The sequence below is a fragment of the Corvus kubaryi genome, unplaced genomic scaffold (genome assembly GCF_017639235.1).
Source record: "Corvus kubaryi isolate FWS band 111438036 unplaced genomic scaffold, C.kubaryi_AGA036_p1.0 37394, whole genome shotgun sequence".
Classification (NCBI taxonomy): domain Eukaryota; kingdom Metazoa; phylum Chordata; class Aves; order Passeriformes; family Corvidae; genus Corvus; species Corvus kubaryi.
In genome coordinates this window covers 12,827,700-12,853,968 of record NW_024581133.1, presented here as the reverse complement: position 1 = coordinate 12,853,968, position 26,269 = coordinate 12,827,700, and the positions used below count along the sequence as shown (strand labels likewise).

At 45.5% G+C, this 26,269-nt stretch overlaps 1 protein-coding gene across 2 annotated transcripts in view; it reads left to right on the top strand.

The window, feature by feature from the left end:
- MAP1A (microtubule associated protein 1A) overlaps positions 1-26,269 on the top strand; it is a 56,647-nt gene that overhangs the window by 25,591 nt on the left and 4,787 nt on the right. For both annotated transcript variants that reach the window (XM_042039128.1, XM_042039129.1), the window contains 3 exons: positions 14,739-14,821; positions 15,209-15,349; positions 17,062-25,870. In XM_042039128.1, the coding sequence (XP_041895062.1) occupies positions 14,739-14,821; positions 15,209-15,349; positions 17,062-25,870 (9,033 nt within the window). The remainder of the gene's footprint in view (positions 1-14,738; positions 14,822-15,208; positions 15,350-17,061; positions 25,871-26,269) is intronic.

The following is a 26,269-nucleotide window of genomic DNA, read 5'->3' as shown; positions in this document are numbered from 1 at the left end:
TTATCATTAGCTCTCCTGCATTGCCAGTGGTACTGTGTGATGATGACACCTTTGCAGTCACAGACACATGGGGTTCTATTTTAATAGGGTATCTCTGGTATTTGTTAGTGTTACCACCAGCAAGCTTCTTGTTAATAGTGTTAAATTATCTGTATGCTAGAGCTGAAATGTGTTGAAGTATTTCAAAATATGGCCTTTTATCTCCAGGGTTCAGAGCTAGGAGGAGCAAGAGCATGGTTTAGCACTTTGCACAGACCTGGGTATGTGACCATGAATATCTGTCAGACACTGTTGTTTTGGCTAAGAGGGAAAAAGAGAAGAAGCAAAACCCCATTGACCAGGGAGGGAGCAATGAAAAGAAGTCATTAGTGATGACTAATGATGACCAACAAAAGCTTTCTTAATATTAGAAGAGAGGGGCTGAGAGTGATCAGACTGGGACTGTCAGTGATGTAGGGAGGGGAAAAAGGAGGGAGCTGTAATCAATGTGTCATTGATCACACAGTGAGCTTGGAGGGGAGGAGCATGGCTGCTGCACACTCACACACGCAGAAACACACGCACGCACACACACACTGCGGCAAATTCTGCAGCTGGTGCCTGCTGGCTTGTGACTGCAGAAAAAACAAGCTCCGGTTTAAACTCTCTGATCTCAGAGACGAGGCTGTTTCTATTCCAAGTCGCTCTGGTTCCGCTGTGAAAAGCCCTGCAGGCTGGGCACTGTTCCAGAATGACAGGGATTCCTCTTTCTTCTGATGGGGTAGAGGCCCTTTTGCTGTGTAAGGTCAGTACCCTCTCTGTCTCCTTGATGGCTCCATACTGGTTGGCTGCATCCAGCCCCCGTGTCTGTCCTTACAATTTCTCCAGCAAGTAGTTATTGAATTGGGACACATTTTTTCCTCCCCTCCTTTCCTTTCCTGTGATCTGGCAAGGCCAGGCTGTTAGATCTTCTGCCTTACTCCCATTCTGCAGACAGATAGATGTGTAGCTTTGCAGTAGTTTCTTTCCTGACAAAACAATCCACCTCCTGTCATGTCTTTTTGCCACTCTTCCTCTTGTCTATCGTGCTGGCATACCTTAGTCACATCCTCAGCAGGTGTGGTGGTAAATGGATGATACACTGGATCGCAGGAGCATGGTGAGCAATTGCCAGCACTTTGGTGAAAGCAGGGAAGCCACGTGTGTGAACAAGAGGTGCAACATGTCTCAGTCAAAGGGGCATGGCTGGACAGCAGGGTAAGGGCAGAAGAGTGGTTCCTCAGCATGAGTTTCTATGGGATGTGGCTTGTGCTCTTTGGACATGTTCAGACACAGACCTTCCTAGGTAACGCCTGGGATGCATCTTGCAAAGAAAGAAGAAACTCCGAAGCAGATAAGGATGCAGTAATACATCCTTGTGATAGGTGTCTGAGTATAGAGATCTTAGTGGGTGCTGCTTCTAGCACAGCCCAGGGTGCTTGCTACAGGCATTATCACAGACTTTCCACTGCTCCTTGATGGGCAGAAGAGAGAGACCTCCAGGTCCTTTAGAGGAGATGCAATGGGAGCCCAAAGCAGTTGAGATAGTCTGGTTAGCACACAGAGACCTGACAGTAGCAGCTACTTTAAAACACAGGGAGTATCTTCCAGCCTTTGTAGTGTTAGTTAGGCAAAAGTACCTGGGGAAGAAAGGGAGGTGATAGAAGCTCTCCATCAACCCAGCAACTGTGTATGGGAGGAAAGAGGGCAAGCTATGTGTAAATGAATGCCTAAAAATTATTCTGGGGAGAATGTACTGAGATGGAAAAACAGGATTTATTTTTCTTTCCCCCCAAAAAGTCATGAACTTTCTGGACTCCAACACCAGCCTAGTAGCTGTTGACAGGAAAGATTGGAGACAGTATTGAGCTAGTTTGGTTCTAACTTCTTAGTTTGTATTATTTTTTTCTCCATCCCCTTAGAGGTGCTTGGGTGCACAGTATGAATTCCTCTTACAAATAAACCTTCTGTGTTTGCAGTAAATACTTTCCTTCTACTGAAGCATTGAAATTAACAAGCTTCTACCAGTTTTGTGAAAGGTGGTTGAGCAGGCGAGTGATCAGTCAGTGCCCTCATGGGAACAGTGCACATCTGTTTGTCCTGCACTCCCTGCTCGCACACCAGCTGTCAGCACGTGGCTGTCTCTGAGCATGCTGCCACTTGTACAGTTGGTAGTTTTGGCTCACAAGTGGAGCTGAGAGTATGGCAGTGGACAGCAGGGAATGTGGAGGAAGCTGGCATGACAGTGGTGGAACAGAGCAGAGTGGACACACAAAAAGCAGTCTTCATTAGTTCATGCCTTGCTGTGCCTAATCTCTATGGCTTGTTTTTACCTTGCTTCACATTAAGAAATGGAGATAAATTTCTACATGTGGTGGCTTTAGTTCAGTGTCCTCTCACAGCTTCCTCTCCAGGATCTCAAAAGTTAGCACTAATGGCACAATTAGTTATGTAACCAGCTTTTCAGGAAATTTCTGTCCTTCTGATGCTTTATTCACAGATGAACATGAGCACTAATCTCCTTGGCCAGCAGATTCTTAGCTCTCCTGAGATCTTGAAGTCTTGCTGGATCGAGCTCTCAAATGTATAGAATAGTACTGGGTTGGCTTTTTTTTTTTTTTTTTTTTAATGGGGAGTACAATTTTGATTCATTTCTGCCTTTCTGAAAAGCAGCATTATCCCAGTGTCAGTGTTTGGAAAGAAATTAGTGAGCCTTTTCTTTGCTTTTGAAAGTAAAGGCTTGAGTATTTCCTCCAAGAAGTTGAAGGCTGAGAATCGCCAACCAAAGGAGGCTTGCAAGTCACAGAGGGGTAGGACTCAATATGCATGTCTGTTATCAATACATGTGTGTCTCTTTGCACGTGGTACTGTCATTCATGCACCTTCTTGTGAAGCACTGAAGTCTTTGGCAATTTGCTAGAACCTACCTCAGGGCTGTAAAAGTTTAGTGCTGTGTTCCACAACATGCTGTAGCTACAAACAGACTGTGTTTAAAAAGCATGGCAGCATAACTGGCTTCCTCTATTGACTTTCACGTTGAGAAATTGAGTTAATTGCTTTTGCACTTTGCTAACCTTTTGTTTCACTGAGATCTCATCTGTCTATTCTCTATTAAGCTCTAGTGTCAAATTTTTAAGTATTTTAGGAAAAAAAATAGCGGGAAGAAGCCATTAAAAAACCTCCCTTTTGAAAGTTATCTGAGGAATATGGGTCTGTCATCAGGCACTCCAGATGCTCTTAGAAGAGAAATGGGAAGGAGCCAGTGATTTACCTTCTGGGTGACTAGATATATGTTCTGAAAGGCTTGCTAAAAATGGATAAGGGTAAGTTAAGTTGTAGTTTTTAGACAGAAATGCAGACACTACCCAAGCCATGTAAGAAGTCAATGGCCTCAATCAAAAATAACTCCTTTGCACAACAGTAAAGCATTGCACAGGGTGGCTTTCTGTGCCTTTGACCCATGTGGCATCTTTCTGAAGAACCAGCTTGCAGGCTGATAGATATGAGCATAATGTGTGTTTTGGCCCAGTTCTTGGTTGCTAGATTTGCATGGGAGTTTTATTTGTTATGGCTTTTCCTTCTTGCTGTTGGTCCATATTCAAAGGCAAAGACCATTGTTAAGGAAGAGGGAGGCATGGGAGCATGGAAGGGTCCTGTGCCTGCGTGGCTCCAAGGGAACTGAACAAGTGAGAGGCCCTGAGAGAAGTGTTTGAGGTGACAGAGGCCTCTCCTGCTCCTTTTTGTTCTCCCTGGTCAGTAAGTTCAGTCCCTGATTCCACCGTGTAATCTGCAATCTGAAAGGGACCTGACTAGATGGGGTGGCATTGGGAAGCAGGGGCTCCTGTGATGAAATAAGACTTGAGTGAGCTCGTTTCAAGCAGACTGATGGGAGGCAGTGGCTGAGTGGACATGTCACCAGTACCACGAGAGGAAGATGTCCTGGACTATTCTGCTAGAAACCTCCTTGGCTGCTTCCAAACCCCTCTCTCTTCAGTGCTAAAGGGACAGGCCCTGTGTTTGCTGGAAGAAGGGACAGGAGGCCTTGAAGTTTTCACTTTGAAATAACTTTTTGTATCACATTCATTATTGCTGTATTCCAGATTGTAAATCAAATCCCAGGAACCTAGACCTGGGTTCTATCAAGGATCAACTAGATCCAAGAGTGCAAAGTCAAGATGCAACAAAGAAAGTTGTTGGCAGAGGAGAGCTGCTTTTTCTCAAGGGCTGGCAGAATACAGTCCTGTGCTTCACCAACCACCTCAGCCACTTGGAGTTCACAGCTGGTTTAATATCTGTATCTTCATGAAGGCTGACATTCAGCAGGTCATCCTCAAAACAAGCAAGGGAGAGAAGAAAAGCTGCTTGGAATGAGACTGTTAACAGTATGGAATAGGAACAAGGTTTGAAGAGTCCAAACAGTTGCTATCAATCAGAGGCAGGACCCTGTTGCCAGAAATTTGGCATCTCGATAGGCAAACAGGAGGAAATCTCAAGAGTTAATCCCTGTGTGTGCAGCCATCCTCTCTTTTATACAATTAAGTTCTCCCTGCCTCAGGCAGTTTATTTGTCATATTGATCAGTTGAGAAAGGAAACAAAAAAAAAAAAAGAGAGAGAGAAATGGAACAGATCATTAGCTGTACCTCCAAGTCAGTCAGAGTCAGCATTACCCAGATGCTCCTAAACTAGGAGAAACACCCAGTTTTCTTCAGTCTATGCTATGTTCTGGTTGTAAGAGCATGTGTTCTGGGATGCATATTCTTATTAAAATTAAGAGATAATAAGCTGTCCAACTTTGACTTACAGGAGTCTTCATCTCTGGAGCCTGAAACAGGGTATCTGCCTCAGTGCCAATGGGAGTGGTTTTGTGGAACCTCTGTTTCAGGGACTGGCAGCAACTCCCAGCTGAAGTCCAACTGACACAGAAAGGGGAAACATTAATTTGGTTTCCAAAGGGACCTGCTGTAATGAGTCTGCCAGGGGTTGGTGGAGTGAGGACACCAGATAAGAGGGTGTCTTAAGGTGTGTTTAGGTTTTCTTTCATGGATTTAGCTGGAGACATTTAAGAAGTCACAGCTTCAGCTCCTCACAGCTGGAGGCCATGTCTCTGTGCAGGGCTGCATTCCTGATTCATGCGCATGCCGCACACTGTTCCTCAGCAGAATGATGCAAGGCCAGCATGAGTCAGCAAAGCTGCTGCAGGGAACAGAACATTTTTTTGTGGCCAATCTAGCACCTGGCCAGCTTGGTAGAAGTGGTCACCTTATCCATTATCTCAGTGGTGGTATAACTTCCAGTTGAAGGGCAGTAACTTCTGGAAATACATAAAACTGTTTCCAAAGTGAATATCTGCATCTTCAATTAGTGGTTCTAAAATGGCTGAGCTATCAAATTGCTCCTTAGCATAAAAGTGAGACAGTATGTGCAATTAGGGAGCAATGAGATGGTTGCTATGGTTGACATGATATAGAAATAGAGGTTGCCTGGGAGAGGAGCTGTAGATGGCATGAAAATATCACAGGGAGGAGGGAAGATGGCAAGAACAGGCAAGTGGTTAGCAGGAATATCTCTTGGGATGTGGCAGGTGCCCACAGCCTCCCACACCTTAAGGAATATTTCATCTCCTTCTCTTGCCCTGCTGCTGGTTTGCCTTTGTAGTAAATCCCCAGGAGGCAGTCAGTCATTTTGCAGAGCCTGCTCTTACCTTAAAGCATGATCAGTTCTCCTGGCATGCAGTAACAGTATGGTACGGTGAGTTATGAAATATGTCCAGCATTATACATAAAAGCTCTGCTCTGGCTCCCCTGATGCTCTTGCATATGCTGTGTGCTTCTCTGCTCAGTCCTCTGTGTGCCACACTGCCAAGCTCCCTGTCAGGGCTGGGTGTAATCTGTCACCCTTTTCCTCAGGTACAGAGCCGCACAGCAGGAGACTGTTAGCGCATGTGTGGTCGTATTCTGGAGAGGCTGCTCTTCTACCTTCTTCAATATAACTGGAATATGAGCAATAATGGTCAATATACCATGTGTACCCCAAATTCCCCTCAGTCTGCAACTGGGCTATTAGCTAAAATCAAAGCCAGTATCTGGAGATTTGCCCTTGTTAACAGGCAGAAGCTGGTGTGGGTGTGCTTTCAGTCCGTATAGAATGCTTTGCTTCAAAAAGATGTTTGAATTATCTTCCCTCTCTCGGCACACTGCTTTGTGCTTTCCTGTGCTTTGTTTATTCAGTTCCTCCAGATAAGGCACATCTCCTGTTGCACATCCACAGGACTTTATTTCAGTAGTGCTGTGTTTTTAACTGTGTGACTCTGTATCTCAATAGGAAAAATCATCAAACACTATTTTGAAATTTTCATAAAAAATAAAAACTGAAAACTCATACATGTAATATTTTCCTGCTCAAACACCATTGACTTCCCCTTTTTTTTCTAGGTGCAGTTTAAAATCCCTCATTTTATGCCTTGGTGCATCTGTGACCTGTTGGGTGATGGTTTCCACTGCTCCACAGGCAGCACACAGCTCTGCCCTGGCCCTCCCTGACAGGGGCTCAGCACTTTGCTGCAGTTTCTTGCCTCTCGATTTTCAGATGATTTTCATATTTCCATTAAAAGTGTGTTTCCCTTTACTGGAACACAATGAGTTTCTCTGAGAAAATCACTAAAGATCCCCTTAAAGGGGATAGATTTTTTGATTTAGCCATTGACAAATAAATATTTGTCTACTTCTTCAGAGTGTTTGAAGACCTAAAAATAGAAAATGTATGAAATAAATCTTTACAGTAGACTTTTTCAGACCATGAGAGGCAGAACACTTGCTGCTGGACCACAAAGCACTGTCTGAAGCCAGTTCCTCATCATTCTCAGCTACTGAATCACACTAGCAAGCTAAAACTACAGCACTTTCCCAATAATCTTATGAAAATAAGTAGTTACTGCAGACATCACATGTTGTGTGAGGAGGGAAGGAGACTGTGGGACGGCCCTTTTCCTGTGATCCCCAGTGATCTGGCTAAGCCCTTTGCTCTGCTCATCTCTGGAAAAGCAACGAAGAGCTGGATGTGCCCAGAATTTCTGGGACCCGCTGCATTTCCTTGGGCTCTGGAAGGCAGTGGTTAGGCACCAGTGTGCATGGCAGCCACCCACCTAGGACTCAGAATCTCTCTTAGCCTTTTCTGGGGGATTTATGCCTGTACTCCTCACCTGGTGTCTCTCTACTTACCTTGCCTGAGAGTCTCCTCTCATCTGGCACGACGCTGCCATTAGATGGTAAGGAGGAACAGAGTGGGACTTGTCCTGTCATTGTGATAAACACATCCAGGTGCATCCCTGGGGTGCGAGAAATCGTGTTTGAGTTCCTGAGCTGGAATCACCACATGAGGACCTGAGTGGTGAATCCACAGTTGTTGGCTGTGTACTGGCTGCCAAAGCAATCTCTGTGTTTATTTGTTAACTCCTGAGCCTACCTGACTAGCTGGCAGAGCTTCCAGGTCTCCATCAGCCAGAGCTGGTCCCATCTGCCAGCTGTACACTGTTCAGGTTGCCTGCTGGAGAGAGGAGCTGTGCGCTCTTCAGGTGCTGGGAGTGTGACATTGCTTCCAACAAGGGCACATTCACTCCTTTCCCTCATTGCTGGACAACATGGGGTGGCCCTGGTCTGGCAGAGCAGTGGGTCCATAGTGTGGTTGGACACGGGACTGTGTATCTGCACAGACAGGATGAGAGGCAGGACCCTGCTCAGAGTTCAGTGCAGAACCTTTTCTCCTTTTCCTCTGGTCTTTACAATCTCCCTCCCAAGGAGCTGTGGCTTGCTGTACTTGGTACGGTCCTGGAGTGTTTGTGAATGACTGTGTTGTTTCATTCTCTGAATGGACACCATTTGGGCCTGGATCCTTTTTCTCCCATTGGCACTGAAGAAGCTGCAGTTGGAGACTTCACAGCCTCAGAATGAGAGAGTCAGTTACTATCTCAGTGTTGTTATGTAATTTCAGAGTGAAGGAAATGGCAGTCTTTCAGATTGCACTAGCTCATGTTAGTTATGTGAATATATGCACTCTAAGAACCCTATGCATGGTTTGACTGTCCTCAGAGGTAGACTTTGTTCAATAAATATCAGGAAGACCATGTGACCCCAGGCCCAGCTCTTTGCTGAAGTCTAGCAAAAGGTACTGAGCCATAGTGATATCTAGGATCTTCTTGTTAGAGTCTTTTTAACAGTGTCCCCTTGAAGAGAGATGTTCATAATGTCAGGTAAGACAGCCAGAAGTGAGGAAGAGTGGGTTTTTAATCAGCATGGCTTGTGTGCCTTGATAACATTTTCAGACTCTGAAACTTCTGTATTTTTTATCAATGTACTATTGGTGTTCACTTTACAGGTAGAACCTGGCCTGGTAAGCCTAAATAATTTTAGGGACCAAGGAGGGGAAGGGTGTGGGAAGGCCTAAGGGAGGTAATGAGGGATAAAGAATGCACTCTGGGTGGGAAAGGGCTGATTTCTATGTGGTCAGACAAGCAGTCTCCATCCTCTGGATGGCAAAGTCATGGGAGCTCTGCAGCCCAGATTTGCACCTGCCATCAGACAGGTACACAGACTGGTGAGTGAGATCCCTGCCCTGAGTTTTCTCTTTTACTGGCTAAACAGTCCCACCTGACTTCTCCTCTCATCAAGATGTGCCAGTCCTTTAGTCATCTTTTGGCCCTTACCTTCATTCTGATTTGTTGTACCAGTCAGAGCATCATGACTGATTTCAGCACAGTCACTTGAAAGATGACCCAGTGCTCTGGCCTAAGGCATCATTTCACAAAGGTGAGAAACTGGGTCCCGCGGCCCTGACACTTGGTCTCTGATTTCAGCATGCCAAGCTGTAACTGTGGTTCTTCCAGTCCTGATTAACAAAATAAGACCTCTGAGATTTGATGGTCTAAAAGGTTAAAGAAAATAACAAGCAGCATCTTGTGTAGCTATCCTTGACAGCTCTTCAGACTAGCTCAGAATTTATTCTGCAGCTACAGGAGCTTTAGGTGCTTCCATTTAAAGTAGCAGAACACAGGGATCTGTGCTGTCAGCATGACCTCCTTTTCTGCCTCTACAGCCATCTGTCTGTTTGTAGGATCATCTCTCTCTCTCAGGCATCCTGTTTGTCACAGTTACCCCAGTGCACTGTCCTTTCTTTCAGCCTAGCCTGACCTCCACAGAAGAGCCCTCTCTACCTGATTGCTGAGCACTGAGCCCACAGCATCTGCTCCTCCGTTCTCTCTCCCTCTGTCTCTTTGCAGGTGCAGCCCTGAATGATTAGTTCATACCCACTCCAGAATCGGTGTGGCTTTGCTCTTCACTTGCTATCCTCTACCATAACCAAAGTAATTCTACACTCAAGGGGCCACACAATCACAGAATATGTTAATTGGAAGGGACCTGTAGGGATCACCAAGTCCAACTCCCTGCTCCTCACAGGTCTAGCTAAAATTAAACCATATGACTAAAAGTACCATCCAAATACTCCTTGAACTCTGACGGGCTTGGTGCAATTCCCCAGGGAGCCTGTTCCTAAGGCTGCCCACCCTCTTGGTGAAGAACCCTTTCTAATGTCCAATCTGAATTCTGATTCTGTCCAATCTGATGCAGTTTCATTCTATTTCCTCATATCCTAGTGCTGGTCACCAGAGAAAGGAGATCAGCAACTTCTCCTCCGCTGCCCTTCTTGAAAATGCTGTGAACAGCAAAGAGGGTACCCTCAGCCCTTCTAGTATGTGAGCTATACATACTCTTAAAAAAAAAAAAAATCTGATTTTTCCTCCCATCCCACTAATTCAGGAGTGCAGCTGCACATCCTGAAATGCCACTTCAATATTAGTAATGGAAATCTATCCTCTAGCCCAGAGTACCTGTTGCTCACCACCTCTGGGATGTTTTGTGTAGTGCCTCCATGGTCAGGAGGAGGCACCCATGGGTGGCTGCCCTGTAGGAAGGAGCTGTATGTGTCTTCTGCAGGCCTTTGGGGTGAGGGTGCTGATACTTCTATACAATGGTAAGTAATGTGATCTGTGTGCAGAAGACGAATGCCATGTCTCTTTTCTGAAACCTTACTGTGGTTGTGAATGAGGTGTGTTTGTGTATTAAATCTTTCCATATGTTTAAATGTTTCAATATGTTATGCAGCAGGCACTTTGTGTGGGTAAAAGGCAAGTAATGCCACGAGTCAAAACTACTTAAAAGACAGAAAACAAGTTAGCAAACAAATACATGGTTTGTGCAGCATCCAGAGGTAAAGTACAAGGGCTTCATGATTTCCTACTAAATACGAAGTTGATCAGTACAGTAACGATGAAGGAACATGGAGGTGGCTAAATTTATAGATGACTCAGTTACTGAGATCTAGAAATGTCTGTGAGGAACTTCAGCAACAAAATTGCACAGTCATGATGTCCATTAAATTCATTGTCACAAAAAGCAAAATCAAGCACACTAGAGAAATTAAACCTTCTAGACTCCCTCTAAGACCAAAGCAAAATCAAGCACACTAGAGAAATTAAACCTTCTAGACTCCCTGTAAGACCTTAATAGTTGGCAGGGTCAAATTTGGATGTCACTAGGTACCCTAACTGAAAATCTTTATTTGGTGCAAAGCTGATCTTAGGTTATATTATAATGCATAAAAAGATAGGGTGGAGAATAATACAGAAAAGACAATAATCTTCTGTACTTCTGTGAATCTTCTGTACTCCTCCTTATATACTTCTTGCTCATCCCAGTGGCCACAGGGAGAGATGGCAGCAGTTCCAAGGGACTAAAGAAACTCTCCTCTGAAGGAACAAGTGGTAAAGACATGGGGCTTTCTGCCTTGGTGGGGACATGACGGATGGGAATGTTCCCTGGAAGTGCACATGCACAGGGATGATTGCAGAAATCAGAATGTTCCTGAACACACAGAGTGAGGATTCATACAAAATGAGAACTGCAGTGCTACTGAAGAGAGGAGATTTATTTAATGTAGCAGCTTCTGAGAATAGTTGGAGAGGGCTGCACAGAGACAGGGATCTGTGTTCAGAATGCACCTGGAGATGAGCTGTGTCCAGGTATTTGTTCCAGGTAAGTTGAAGACTGCAGTTTTCAGGAGCCTGAGAAGGATATTCCTTATACTGGTCAATGGAACTGAGGGATTTTTTCATTTGCAATGCTATTTCCAGGAATGCATTTCAATGTGATAGAGCTCTAGTAAGGAGAAATACCTGGAAGTGACCTGAACAGCATGCTTCCAGTCACCGTGTCTGCAATGTCAGTCACCCTGCTACGCGTTTCTGGTGCACATGGTTTTTGTTAGTGAGAGGAATGATGTGCCAGGCTGTGTGTTTAAATCTTCTGTCTGTGCAGCTGCTACTGCAGGCTACACAGAGAAAGTGGCCAGCAAAGGACTTCTCAGCCTCACGAGCACTTGGATTCACAGAGGCTTTGGGCAGGTGTGTTCCCTTAGCTGGGCATGGGGTGCTACTGCACTGGGCTGGGAAGGTCGCTGCCCCAACCTGGGGTGAATAGGGGCTGGGGCATGGGCCGTGTTAGGGCACTGTGCTGCTGCCTCACTCACAGTTCGCAGTTCAGTCTGGAGTTCATGTGCTATTCTGCTTTATCTCTGAATTTCATTAAAAAACTGCTTGGGGTGTTGGTGTGCATGGGTGTGTGCAGTGAGTCCATGTTTCTGGAAATGGCCTAGCTGTACAGCTCTGCTCCTGTGTCCTCCTGAGAATCAACTGCTGCAACTGAAGAGAGGGAATCTGCCCCACAGCACATCAGGAGCAAAGCTATGGAGGGCTGCAGTGCTTCATGTGGTCACAGAATTGGCAGACTGTAGGCTGGAAGGGACCTCTTGAAATTGTGTAGTCTAATCACACTTGTTCAAGAATGGTAAGCAAAAGCAGGTTTCCCAGGCCTGTATCCAGTTGTGTTTTTGAATATCTCTAAGGATGGATGCTCCACAACCTCTTTGTACAACCTATTCCAGTATTTGACCACCCTCACACTTAAAACAGTGTTTTCTTGTGTTCAGATGAAATTGCCTGCATCTTAATTTGTGCCTCACATCCTGTCACTGAGCACCTACTGACAGTGTCTGTCTGACTTCCTCTTCTTCATTCCCTCCCATCAGGTATTTATTTATACATATTGAAAATATCCTTCCCCCACACTCAGCCTCACCTTGTATGAAAACAATTTAGTCCCTTAATCATCCTCACAGCCCTTCACAAGACTCAGTCCTTCCCCATTCATCCCTCCCATCTGCCAGCAGCTGCTGGCCCTGCAGCTTGAGCCTTCTCTTTCTTCCCCATGTGCAGGGGACATTCCCTGCGGGGTGAGGGGCTGCCAGCAGAATGCTAACAGCCAGGCTTTGTTCACAGCCTCAGCGGGGACAGCTCAGCTGCCTGGGCTCGGACTGCGGGATGGCAGCGAGAAGCAGTGTTTTCATGCCTGTTAGTGCTGCAGACGGGCCCCTTCCCTCTGCAGCTGGCATTGTCACCGGTGCTGCCCGGCCGGCAACCCGCAGGCTGGCATTGCCCCTGCAGCGCCCGGGCACTTGGTGCCTGGAGAGATGCCCACAGACCGCACTGTGCCCCAGAGCCCTCCCTGTCGCGTGGCATAAGGACGAGGCTGCTGGTGTTGGTGCTGTGCACCAGGCGGTGTTCCCCAAGTGATGTGGGTAACCACTGCTAAAATGATGTCTGGGGTGTGCAGGCACCAAGGTGGCAGAGGCTGAAGCCTGGGGAATGGTGTGAGTGTCGCTTTGTCCCAGTAGCAATGTTGAAAAACAGGAACAGATCACTTCTGTTCCGGATGCCCCAAGCAACAAGACTGGAGGTCCTGGTGTGGGGGAGCTGCGTGAATGCTGCACAATGGATCGGTGAGGAACAGGGTGCTCCTTTTGAGCACTTCTGGGACCTCAGCAATACCAAGGCATCAGCAGTGCCTTCACAATTACCATTGCCTCGAGGATGAGTGGGGTTTTGTTTCTTCTGGCTGCACAGAATGCCCCAGAACACCTCCTGTGCCCTCCTCACCTGTGCCTCCTCCCACCCTCCCATGCTGCTCCCCATGGCTCACTTGCAGCATCCCTTCTGTGCACATGGACTTGCTTCCCAGGGTCTCCAGCCATATACCTGTTCCATTTTGCACAGTGATGGTTTGGTTTTAGTCTGGAGGGACCCTTTTTTAGCCAAACTGAAAGAAGACAAGTTCAGGAAGCAGCTAGAGATGCCAAGTACAAATAGTTCTGCTGAGAGCTTAGAGCCACTCTCACTTTGGGCTGAAAGCTACCTTCTGGGCTTATCTGTCTGGTTAATTGCTAACAGCTGAGTAAAACATTCCAGTAAAGTGGGTTTGTGGGTTTGATTTAAAGCCTGCCTTCCTTCCTTCCTTCCTTCCTTCCTTCCTTCCTTCCTTCCTTCCTTCCCTCCCTTTCCTTCCCTTTCCTTCCCATTCCTTCCCATTCCTTCCCTTTCCTTCCCTTTCCTTCCCTTTCCTTCCCTTTCCTTCCCTTTCCTTCCTTCCCATAGAGCTATTTTAGAAGGACTGAAATCTGCCTAGAAAGAGCCAGTGGGAGGTTGTGGAAGGTGGAAAGAACAACATTGTCAGAGAGCAACAGTTGTCTGAAAGATGTGAAATTAAAATAGGTGTTCATTTTCAGTGAAGATATATGGACCTACAATCTATATGAGGGATTAAAACCTATGATAGTCTTAAACCCTATAAATTATATATTCCAACAATTAAGTTCTAAGTGCCTGGCTTGTTGAGTGGATGTAATGTCCAGAGGTAGGTATTTTCAAAGACTGTAATCAAAAAAGATTCTGTGCTGTCTGCAGTGACCAGGGAAGTGCTGCAGGAAGGTGCCGTACGTTGTCCTGCATCCCAGAGCCATCTGATGTGGGCATACAGCAGTGGCTCTGCTCCTGGCTGTCAGCATGGCAGACACTCACTACCCTTCTTTCTAATAAATTAATAGGGCCCCGGAATTATGGTAGCATTTTGCCAAATACCTGTACAATGCCCATGCCAAGGTGAGCACACAAACTGCTTTTTTCCACTCCCAGCATCTTGCTTGCTCTTTGGCATCTCCTTTTTCTCCCTAAATATATAGAGAGAGCAGAGTCCTGTCTTGGTTCCTATTTGTGCCTCTGACAGAAGAATGAGAATTCTTGTTGTCTAGGTATTTCCCATAGCAGCGTCTTAGGAGTGCACATTTGGATTAAAGAAAAATGCTTTGTTAAAGAAAAAAACTGCTATGAATGAGTGGAGACTTGTTACCAGTGCTGCACCACTCCAGGGAAAGCTGAGTTGGCACCCACTGACTGGCTCACAGAGCCTGAGGTGCCTGGGGTGTGGACAATGCCAGAGACACCTCTCTGTGGTAGCTGCGATGAGGCAAGGCACTTCTGTCTGGAAGGGGATAATTTGTCTGCACCAGTGTTTACAAACACAGCCATCTGGCACAGCTCAAAGCGCCTGGCTCTGTGGACTTCAGAATATGCTGGAGATGAGCGTGCTGATCCAGAAGAAGGATTTCCTTCCTTGTTGAAAAGAATTTGCTTTGTTCTATGAGACTTGGGTCTTGAATGCAAATTGAAGCCTTGCAATCAAACCCATGCTGAAGTGGAATTCTTGAGGCTAAAACATCAGTAGCTGGATGCTGTCTCATCAGCTGCTCTCATCCTGTCTAATCCCTTTTCTTTCCCCAGGCCAAAGAACTCTCCATCACCAGAGTGACACCTTGGATACGGTGATCCTGGTGAATCCTAATGTGGACAGCATTGTGTCTGAGGTAAGGACCAGATGTGCCATCAAGTTCTCTCCACATCAGCTCTCCTGCCCTTGCTTGACATGGAGGTCATGATCATCACAATTTGCACCTTTTGGAGAGTGCAAACCTGCTGCCAGTCTGCTGCAAGGTGTGGTGAAAAGGCCAGGTGTTCTGGTCTTGCCAGTAACCAGGATATACACAGTAACTCTGATGTGACATGGAGCTGTGTCGGGCAGACAGTAGCAGTGTCTTCCCTCTTCAATAAGCAACTTTCTTGTATGTAGAAAACCTAGGCTGGCTATTTGTGAATAACATGTGAGTTATCACCTGTCCAGGGGATTGGGATCCTGGGTGCTGGTGTGGAGTACAGGTAACTTCTAACTGCAGCCCTCTGTCTCATGGGAACAGGTCCGCTCACTTGTGTGTGATTCATCAGCTCACAAACTACTGATCCTCTGTGGTCAGAGCTCAGATCAGGAGGGAGACTTGATCCTGCAGACCGGGACCTTCACTTACCAGAAGTTTGCTGAGATACTTTCAGACCCGGAGGTGAGTGTGAGCTGTAATCCAGTAACATCCCCTCCTGTTCAGAGTGCACGGTAGAGCAAAGCAGCCTGTGCCCTCCTTCAGGTGGCAGATTTGCAGACAGATGGGTTTGAAATCCAGCAAAAATCTGCATACCATAAATAATTCATGTTAATGTCTTGGGAATCTTGCTTTAACTCTCTGTCTTAAGTTTTCCAAGACCGAGGCATGGGTGATTCCTTTAAGTGTTCAGCTTGAAATAACCTTCCAGACTGGCTCTGCAGGGGACAAACACTCAAAATTTCTTAAAGCAGGTCTTAACATAACTGTGGGCAGCTAAGAGAGGCCATCATCACCCTAGAAAATATGAGTATTTCTCTTCATGTCACAGTCAGTCCACCAAGCAAGTTCACAAGGTTCAGAATGTTCATTAGATGATGAGGGATTGAATAAATGATGATTAAGTAACTACATGATGATGACATAACTACAAATGTTGCTATTTAATTGCAGAATTGTTGCATCATTCAGTTTGGAAGGGCACATGAGAGGTCTGTAATCCAGCGTCATGCACAGAGCAGAGTAAGCACTGAATTTAGACAAGTTTGTTCAGGGATTTGTCCAGCAAGGCCTGGAAAACCTTATAGGGTATCTCTGAACCTCTGCTCCAATGCTGATCATCTCAGGTAGATATATGATAGCTTTTCTGACAGACTTTACATTGTTGGCACTTGTTGCCAGTACAGATATGCTACTCTGGTTTTTGAGAAGCTCTATTTCCACTGATTGTGTTGTTTAGAATGTCTCCATCTGATTGAATATATAGTTGCTGCAGGAATGGCTGGATGATACTTCAACAATTGATATTATTATTGCTGTAATTACATCAGCAAATATGCTTGCCTTCATTTATTTAAAGCTGATTGTTCTGATTTATCTCTGGTATCCATTTAAATGGACAGAAACTAATCAGTTAAGGGCTGTCTAAGCAAAAGAATACAGTGTAAAGACGTATGCAAATCTCATTTTGGATACTTAGGAAGTTGAGGTGTAATACTTCTTCGGTCAATATATGTTCAGCATAGCTGTAAGGCACCTTGGAAATTATATTGACCTTATTCTACTTACTAATCACATAGCATGTCCCCAACCCTGTATGTGTAGCAAAGATGGAGTCATGACTTTCAAAATAGGTCCCAGGAAAGAAAATTATTCTAAATAAAAAAGAAAATCCAATGTCACTAGAACTGCACAAAGTACTCTGTGGTGGTTGACTAGCCAGCGAGCGAGGCTAAGTTCAGACAATGATGCTTAGCATTGAAAAGGTTTTCTCAGGGTTAGAATTCACAAATCACAAAAAAACCCCCCAACCTGCTACTTTTGAGCCCAAGCCAGGGACTGATATCCCAGATTTAACAAGAAGTAAGGAAAGAAAACACAGTGGTTCCTGTTTTTATTTTCTTTCCTGAGATCTTGCCACAATACACGCCCAGCAGTCAGAAGCCGTAGCAACCCCTCAACATTAAGAATTTCAAAACAGAGCATGGCTCTATGCATTGATTTTCCATGGGCTTTCAAACTATTTCATCTACCCCTTATGTTTCCTGTTGGTAAAGTGCTCATGTTGTCTTCAGTATGTCTGCATTAACTACCTTGCTTTTTTTTTCCCCCCCCCAAGTGCTATATAGGTCTCAGAGCTGTATTTGACCTTTATTTGTCTGTGCTTATCTCATTAGGTCACCCAGATTCTCAGCAACACTGATTCAGATACCAAGGCCTCTCTTACCGTGTCGTGCCTGGGAGAAGGAGCCTGGAGCAACCTTGGGCATCCGAGATTTCAGGACATTATTAATCTGAAACTGAATCCTGATCCAGTTCTGCCAGAAATGGATGGGGTGTCTGAATTTGCAGAATATGTCTCTGAGACAGTTGACGTGCCGTCTCCATTTGATCTCCTGGAGCCACCCACCTCAGGGGGTTTTCTGAAGCTTTCTAAGCCCTGCTGCTACATATTCCCTGGGGGACGAGGTGATTCTGCTCTCTTTGCTGTCAATGGGTTTAACATCCTTGTGGATGGTGGCTCTGAGAGGAAATCCTGCTTCTGGAAGCTGGTAAGGCACCTGGATAGGATTGACTCAATCCTGCTCACCCACATTGGTGCAGACAACCTGCCCGGCATCAATGGGCTGCTGCAGAGGAAAGTTGCTGAGCAAGAGGAGGAACAATCCCAGGGCTCTACCAACTACAGTGACTGGATGAAGAACCTAATTTCTCCTGAGCTAGGGGTGGTTTTTTTTAATGTTCCTGAGAAGCTGAAGATGCCTGAAGCCTCCATGAAAGTAAAGAGGAGCATTGAAGAAGCGTGTATGACACTGCAGTATCTCAACAGACTGGGCATTAAATCAGAGCCTCTCTACAGGGTGGTGAGCAGCACCATCGAGCCCATCACGCTCTTCCACAAAATGGGAGTGGGTAAACTGGACATGTATATACTAAACCCTGTCAAAGACAGTAAAGAAATGCAGTTTCTAATGCAGAAGTGGGCTGGTAATAGTAAAGCAAAGACTGGCATCATTCTTGCAAGTGGGAAAGAAGGTGAAATTTCTGTTCCCTATCTCACATCCATCACAGCCCTAGTGGTATGGCTTCCAGCCAGCCCAACAGAGAAAATTGTAAGGGTTTTGTTTCCTGGGAATGCTCCTCAAAATAAGATACTGGAAGGTCTTGAGAAACTCAAGCACCTGGATTTTCTGAGGTATCCAGTGGCTACTCAGAAAGATATCACTTCTGGAATACCTCCACCTGTGCTGAAGCAGACCAAAATTAAACAAAGAACTGACAGTAAAGAGAGTCTTAAATCTTCCCCCAAGCCATCTGTGACAAAGCAAGTCAAGAAAGAAGAAGCAGTTGAGGAGGGGATTAAAGAAGTAAAACCAGAAGTTGTAAAGGATGCTAAAATTGAGAAAAAGGTTAAAGAACACACAGAGAAAGTTCCTGAGAAACCTGTCAAACCTGAAAAGATAAAGACAGAAACAAGTGATGCTCTCAAAGCTGAGAAAAGAAAATTGGCAAAAGACAAGGTTGGAAAAAAGCATCTCAAAGAGAAAGTGTCCAAATTAGAGGAGAAGAAAGACAAAGAAAAGAAAGAGATTAAGAAGGAGAAAAAGGACTTAAAAAAAGATGATGGAAAGAAAGAAGAGAAAAAAGATTCAAAGAAAGATGATAAAAAGAAAGAAAACAAACCAGAGCTCAAAAAAATTTCTAAACCAGACTTGAAACCATTTACCCCAGAAGTAAGAAAAACATTGTACAAGGCAAAACTTCCAGGCAGACTCAAAACTGAGAAGATCAAATTAAAACCTGAAAAAGAACCTGAAAAGGTACCTGCTGACCTGAAGACATTACCAATGGAGAAGGCACCTGTAGAAGTGGATCCAGGAGAGACATCCATAGTGGAACAGAGGTTAGTCCTGTCTTCACCAGAAGATCTTACAAAGGACTTTGAGGAACTGAAGCATGAGGAGAAAGGGGCCTTGCAGTTGACTCAAGAACTGTCTGATATGGAGGCTAGTGATAAGGTTATGAGAGCACCTGAAGCAGAGATAAAAGACTCTGTTGATATGACTGGTCAGAGTTGCCTCGAAGTGGATCTGATTTTAAAAAGAAAGACTCCTGAGCAGAGAGTAACTACTACTGATATGGAAAAAGAACCATCAGCAGAGGAAATGGCAGTCCCTCAGCTGGAGCTGAGGGAAGGTCATGCTGAAAAAATAGAGGATGAAAGAAAAACAATCGATGAAAACCATGACATAAGATACTGGGAGGGAGAAGCTGAGCAGGGCAAGGACATTCAGCTATTTCCTGACAAAGAACATCTGCCATCACATACAGACCTCTTGGCAAAGGGTGCTCAGCCACCAGCATTCAGAGAGGAAGAAAAGGAGGAAGAGGAGAAAATCTCTTTGGACAGAAAACAGAGAGAAGCAGAAACTTGTGGAAAGTATATTGAGGGGACTGAGGCACAGGAAGAGGATGAGAAGGAAAAGAGAGAAGATGTGATAGAAAAGGCAGAACTGGAAGAAAAGGAAGAACAGCACATGAAAGCAGAGGAGAAAGTGGAGAAGAGTAGAGACTTCTATGGGCTGAATCAGGATGATAGGGAGGACAAACTGTTTACCATTACAGAGAAGGAAAGAGAATTTAGTTTCATGGATGAGAAAACCAAGTTACCTGGAAAGGACATAACAAAGGAAGAGTCATATCTGAGCAGCCTGCCAGTCCCACCAGGAGCAACAGCAGAACATGTTTCCTATATCCAAGATGAAACTATCCCTGGCTATTCAGAAACGGAGCAGACCATTTCTGATGAAGAAATACATGATGAACAGGAAGAAAGGATCCCACACTTGAAGTATGATGTCAGTGCCTATAACATTTCTGTTCCTGACCATCCTGGCTCTTTTGAAGCAGTACATGGAATACAGGCCGTGCCTCCTGCTGACCTTTCAGCCAAGGGCTATGCTGGCCAGGAGTCCGAAATCCTGGCGTATCCTACAAACATTGTGGCAGCACCTCTAGCTGAGGAGGAACACATATCTTCTGCTACCTCCATTACTGAATGTGACAAGCTTTCATCTTTTGCAACATCAGTAGCAGAGGATCAATCTGTTGCATCCATAACAGCACCACAAACAGAAGAGACTGGGAAAAGCTCTTTACTTCTGGACACAGGAAACAGTATGCCCTCCTCTCGGACTGAAGCGACCCAAGGTCTTGACTACGTTCCCTCTGCTGGCACAATTTCTCCCACGTCATCCTTGGAGGAAGACAAATGCTTTAAATCTCCACCCCCTGAAGATTTCCATGCATTAACAGAAGGAGAGAGGAAACTGGAAACTCAAAAAAAGGATCCTCATGAGGAGGCTGAAGATGAAGAAGATGAAGAAGATGGGACTCCAAATATTGAGATGCCTGAGAAACTCAGAGGGCATTACCCCCATGCCCCCATGTTTGCTCCTCAAGGATGCCCTGATAATGTGATAATCAGTGTTCCCACACAAGTGGTGCCTTTATCTACTGAAGAAGCACCATTTTCCCAGGCTGACTCTGCAGAGGCTGAAGAACGATGCATGAGTCCTGATGACAGCACAGTCAAAATGGCCTCTCCCACTCCATCTGGCCCCACCAGTGCAGGGCACACACCCTTCCACCAGTCTCCAGTGGAGGAAAAGCTGGAAACGGTAGATTCAGATCTGTTTGAAAAACAAACAGATGCTGCTGCCAAGAAACTGGAAGGCCAAACTTCTGTTGTGGTGAAGGGAGCCAAGGGTGAACCTCTCAGAGAAGACGAGGCATCTGTGGCTAAATCCAGACACAAAGGAGAAGTGCCTGGACCTGTGCAGCACGAACTGGTTTTGAGCAGTGATGTTCCAGTGTCTCCTGAGGAGGAGGTACAGGAAGAACCAGTGAGGAGGGAGGAGCTGCCCTGGCTTTCTTACCACAAGCAAGACACGGTCGTGATTGGGGAGGACGAGGAGCATCCCGAGATGCCCCGTGCCAGCACAAAACCAGAAAAAGAGCCAGGAACTAAAACCATGGCAGAAAGCTTAACAGGATTTTCAAAACACTTGTCCTTTGAGCCATTTGCAACCACAGGAACTTCTCTAGGAAATGTGGATGTTCCACAGTTCACAAGCCAAAGCGAATCTAAAAATGACAGATCTTGGCAATTTTCACCAGATGGCATCAAATCACCTTCTTTTACAGAAGAAAGTATTGGTAAAGAAAAATCCTCAGATATTTCTAAAGGAGTTACTGCTGAAGAAGGGAAACTGCTGTATTTCACAGGAGACACCTCAGAAGAAGAGAAATCTTCTCATGTTTCAGTTGAAGACATTTCCCCAGAAGAGATCAAATCCATTTCTCTCACTGAGAGTTCCAGCAGGAAAATCTCTTCAGATGTTTTTATTAAAGGAATTTCCCCAGAAGACATCAAAGCTCTTAGTTTCACAGAAGAGATATCTGCAAAAGAAAAAACTATGTCCAAATGCACTGACAAATTCCCTTCAGAAGCTGTGAAATCCATAGGTTTCACAGACCAGAGCCCAGCTACATATGAAAAATCACTGGAAATTTCTGCCAAAGAACTGAAAGAAGCATCAAAATCTTTTCCTTGCCCAGAAAGTAGTTCAGTTAAAGACATGTCATCCAGAGATTCTTCAACTGAAGAAATGTCTCCAGATGACAGCAGTTTATTTTCTGCATCAGAAAAGGGCCTGTTGAGGGGAAGAACTGTAGGCTTGGACTCTCAAGAAGTATCCCCAGATGCAAAGGGCTTCCATTTTACAGAGTCTAGCCCAAGTGAAGATAAAATATCTTCACACATTTCTACTGAAGATATAAAATCTTGCGGGTTCAAGGAAACTCAAGAAAAAAAATCTCCAGAAATGGATAAGTTTTGCATGAAAGATTTAAGTTCTGAGAAGAAAGTGTGGTTTCCAGAAGAGGTAGAAGAGGTCCCTGTTCAGGGAAGGAGGCAGATATATGACAAAGAGAGGGAGAGTACATTCTTGGATGAGGTACCAGAATTTGAAACAAAATCCCTTCCTAAAATGGGAAAGGAGGAGAACCTGTCTCCTGCAGTGCCTGGAAGCCACACCTGGAGAGGAGCAGAAAAGGAAGCATGGGGTTCTGCATTTGGGTATCTTCAGGAAGGGAGAGACAGTGGGAGAGGAGGGCAATTACCCAGTGAGGAAGAAGAGGAGCTTCACCATGCTGAAGACAAACCCATGCTACTGCAAGCAGAAACTGAATGTTTAAAGATGGAGTCATTTGATTACAAAGAAGACACACAGAAGAGTGCCAAACCTACGTCAGAAACAAAGAAAGTGGATGTGGTTCCTGCTGACATCACTGTCCCAGAAAGAACACAAAGGGAAGATTCTCCTCTATCTCCTCAGTATGTCTCTGGTGAGGAAAATCAGGACAAAGCTTTAACTGGAAACAAAAAAGGGCAAGAATTGTTGTTGACCTCTAAACAAGATTTCTCCTGCTTAGATGATGAGAAAGCTGTCCTAGATAGCTATGCAAAGTCACTAGACCAAGTTCTGACGACATCTCCCCTGCCTGCAGCAGGAAAGGAGATTGAGGCACCACCAGGAGCAGAGAGACCTTGCAAGTTAGATCAGTGCAAGCCACCTTTGTGGGAGGATGTCCCATCAAAGACAGCTGAGAAGAAATTGGACGTCAGTGATTTGTATCAGGAGATAGATTACAAATACAAGTCAGATAGCAGGCAAGAGGATGACTGCAAATCCACTGAGGGTCTGTATGACTCAATGGGAATAAATGAGCAGACAGCAGCAGCATCTACTCTGTTGCAATCTACAAGACCAGCAGAATATATTGCAGAGTCCACAGAAGAGAGTGCTGAGGTGTCAGGTGCACACTCCCCTCCAGGACAAGGCCCATGTCAAAAAAGCAGTGATGCTGTGGACTGTGCTGGAGCTGTGGGTGCTACCATCCAAGAGGTGTATCCTCCAGAGACCTATTCCAGGAGCTCCCCTAAGCCTTATTCCTATGAGGAAGGGATCTGCACACAGAGAGATGATGACAGTTCCACAAGACAAGAGCCAGAAGAAAGAGAACCAACTCCGTACCCTGATGAAAGAAGTTTCAAGTATGCTGACATCTATGAGAAGATAATTGTGTCTGGAGTGGGACCCTCCCCCTTCACAGCCATGAGTGCACACAGCCCAGGTCACACTGACAAGGTGCCAGTGACAGCACTGAACTCTCAAAAAGGTCAAAATTTTCATGTGTCTGCAAAGGAAGAAGAGTCCTGCCTTTATACCTCTGCTGAGAAGGAGTTGTCATCTCCAGCATCCCCTAAAGATAAAGCAGATTCAGTCTTTGACTATAGAGACATCCATGAAAGATATTTGCCCTTGTCTGAAACAGGGAAGCCTAAGACATCAGAAGGACAGGAAAAACTGAATGTGTCTTCTGCTTTGCCAGGAGAACTGGACTCTGCACTGCACCCGTCATCTGCAAGTGCAGCATTTGCCTCTCCCACAGTCACAACTGACACCTTTTATCAAGGGAAATCATCCACCTATATGGATGCTGGTTGTCCAGATGAGAACATAATTTTGTCTAGCCAGGAGCAGGTATCTTTGTCCCTGAAATCTGAAATCCCAAATCCCAAAGATACATACTATGAGAAAGCAGGTCGAGGGGAAGAAAGTGCAAGTGACTCAGAGCTAGAAAAAGGTGCTAAGGAGAAGTCTGAAAAGGAGTCTAAACTGCACAGCCCTGCTGAAGCTGCAGGCACCATCTATGCACACATCTCAGCCATCAGTAAGTTCCCTGTCTCAGACCCCTTCCTGCAGAGCAAGTGTCAGGAGTCCCTTTCACCCAGCTCTACTGCTTCTTCTCCCTCTGGTCCAGGCTGGCAAGAGGAATATGGAAGTAGGACAACTGCATCAGCTGCTGTTGTGGAGACATATGTTGCTGGTTACAGTGACGTGCCAGACATGGACAGAGATGAGCAAGCTTCAGGAATGTGCCATGTAAGACAAGATTCTTCACAAAAGAGAGAGGTTGATGAAAAATCCACAAAGGAATCCCATTTCTGGGTAGCAGATTATCCAAGTGCAGCAGTGTCCTCTGAGTGCCAAGAGCAAGCCCTATACCTGAAATCTGCTTCCAGCAAACAAACAGAGGAATACGAACAGGGCCCAAGGGTAGAGAGCAGAGGGATGGATAGCTCTTCTGAATTTGAAAGCCCTCTGCTAGGAAAGAGTGAAACAGCCAGCATATTCAGACATAAGCAAACCTCAGCAAGCCATTTAGGGGATATTTCTCTTTCTTTAGAGTCTCCTTGTGCTTTGCTCTCAGACCAGGGGAACAAAGATGAGTACTTGGAGGTTTCTGAGAAAATCAGCAGCCTTGAGTCATCTTTTCCTAAATTCTCACCGCTGAGTCCATATGAAGAAGACAAGGTGTTCTCCAAAGGTGTGGAGAAAGAGTCTATGCCCCAGCAACAGCTGAAAGATGACTCTTCCAGCCTGTCAGAGGAACCTTCCTCTGAAGCCACCACTCCTGTGATACTGACTACAGCAGAAAGTTTCTATTCCCATATGCTTTCCACACACACAGGTGCAGGAGTGGAAGCAGGTACCAGGAGTGCTTGGGATGTGTCTCCACAGGTTCCAGATAACGCTGTGAAAATACATACAGCTGAAACCAAAGACTTCATCTTTGCTGAAGAACGTGGTTCTCCATTTCCCTGTGGCACGGGTGACCACACCTTGCCACGCAGAAAAGAGTGCCAGGGCTCAGAGCCCACACCATTCTCTGCAGAGCAAGAGCAGCAGCCCTATGGTAGCAGCCCAGAGCAGAAGGCACCATTTGCAGAACAGCTGTTGCCACTGACATCTCTCCCTGATGTGTTGACATCATTTTCTCATCGTCAGCATGAAGATGAAACCACAGCCAATGGTCCAACAGAGGTGAGCACCAGTCTGCAAGCTTTCCAAAGCACATACCATGCAGCAGAGGCAAAAGATGAAAAAACATGTCCTGATTCTGACAGCAGTTTTTCTCCATGCACAGGCAAAGAGGAAACAGAGAGGCAAAGCCGCCCTTCCTCTCTGATGTCCCCTGAAAACAGTTTCCAGCCCTTTTTCCCAGATGTGCAGAGGGGTGAAAAAACAGAGGACTGTGGAGATGCTTCCTATGACATGGAGACCCATTTAGGAGGCAGTTCTGATTGTGGACAGAAATTTTCCTCATGTGAATACAAGCAGAGAAAGGGAGAACTCTCTCCCTCATTCATCAACCCGAGCCCCCATGAGCTCTCTGAAGACAGTGACCTGTCACAGGAGGAGGGTCACCCTTCAGTGCAGGGGAGACCACCCCACACTGGGAGCAGTCCCATGCAAAGTGCCACACTGGACGAAACCCCTCCAACATCAGTGAGTGATTCTGGAACCTCCCAGTCAGACTCAGATGTCCCACCTGAGACTGAAGAATGTCCATCCATCACAGCAGATGCCAACATGGACTCGGATGAAGATGCTGATTTCCTCCCAGTGGACAAAGCTGTGGGGAATGCTCATCATACCAGTTCTAGGTCCAGCCATGATCCTCAGCCTGTTCCAATGGTAGATCCCCATCCCCACCCTCCTCACCCTGATGTCTGCATGGTAGACCCTGATATGTTGGTAAATGAGCAAAGCATGAACAGAACTGATAAAATTTCCAAGAAAGACATAAAAGAAAAGAACAAAGGTGTGAGGAAGCCTTTGAGCAAACCCAAATCTTCCTCACCTGCCCGGAAATTAGATGCAAAAGGGAAACGATCACCCACTCCTGTGAAACAGTCATCAGACAAATCTCCAAAATCTGTCACTGCCAAAAAAGAAAGAGATGGAGGAGAAAAGCCCAAGCCACGCAGTGTGCTGATGCCAGAGGATGAGTTATCCCGGAGTAGTCACAGCAACCCTGGCAAGAGCCTTGTTAATGGCATCAAAACAAATCCCGGTAAGAAATCCTTCCTGAAACATGCATTGTCTCTATAGGTCCACCACAGAGAAAAGCACTGGGTTAAACACAGCAGAACAGAGAACAGGACTTCCCAGTCAGGCATAAAAGGTTATAAGCACTGATAAGGTTGAGATGTATAAAAGGTTGATAGGAAAGAGCAATAGAGTCCTAGGAGTAACAGTGATTCACAGGGATGGCAGGAAGCCGGGATGGACCTTCCAGAAAGACTACTGTTAATACCCTAGGATAGCATACAAAGGCCATCAGAATGGGGGGGGTGGGGGTGGTATTTTTAAGCAAATGTAGGTTATTAACAAAAATTAGGACTAAATATTAATTGGGATGACAGCTCTGCAAAAGGTAATAACGGAGATTTTTGATTCCCTTCCCCAGAAA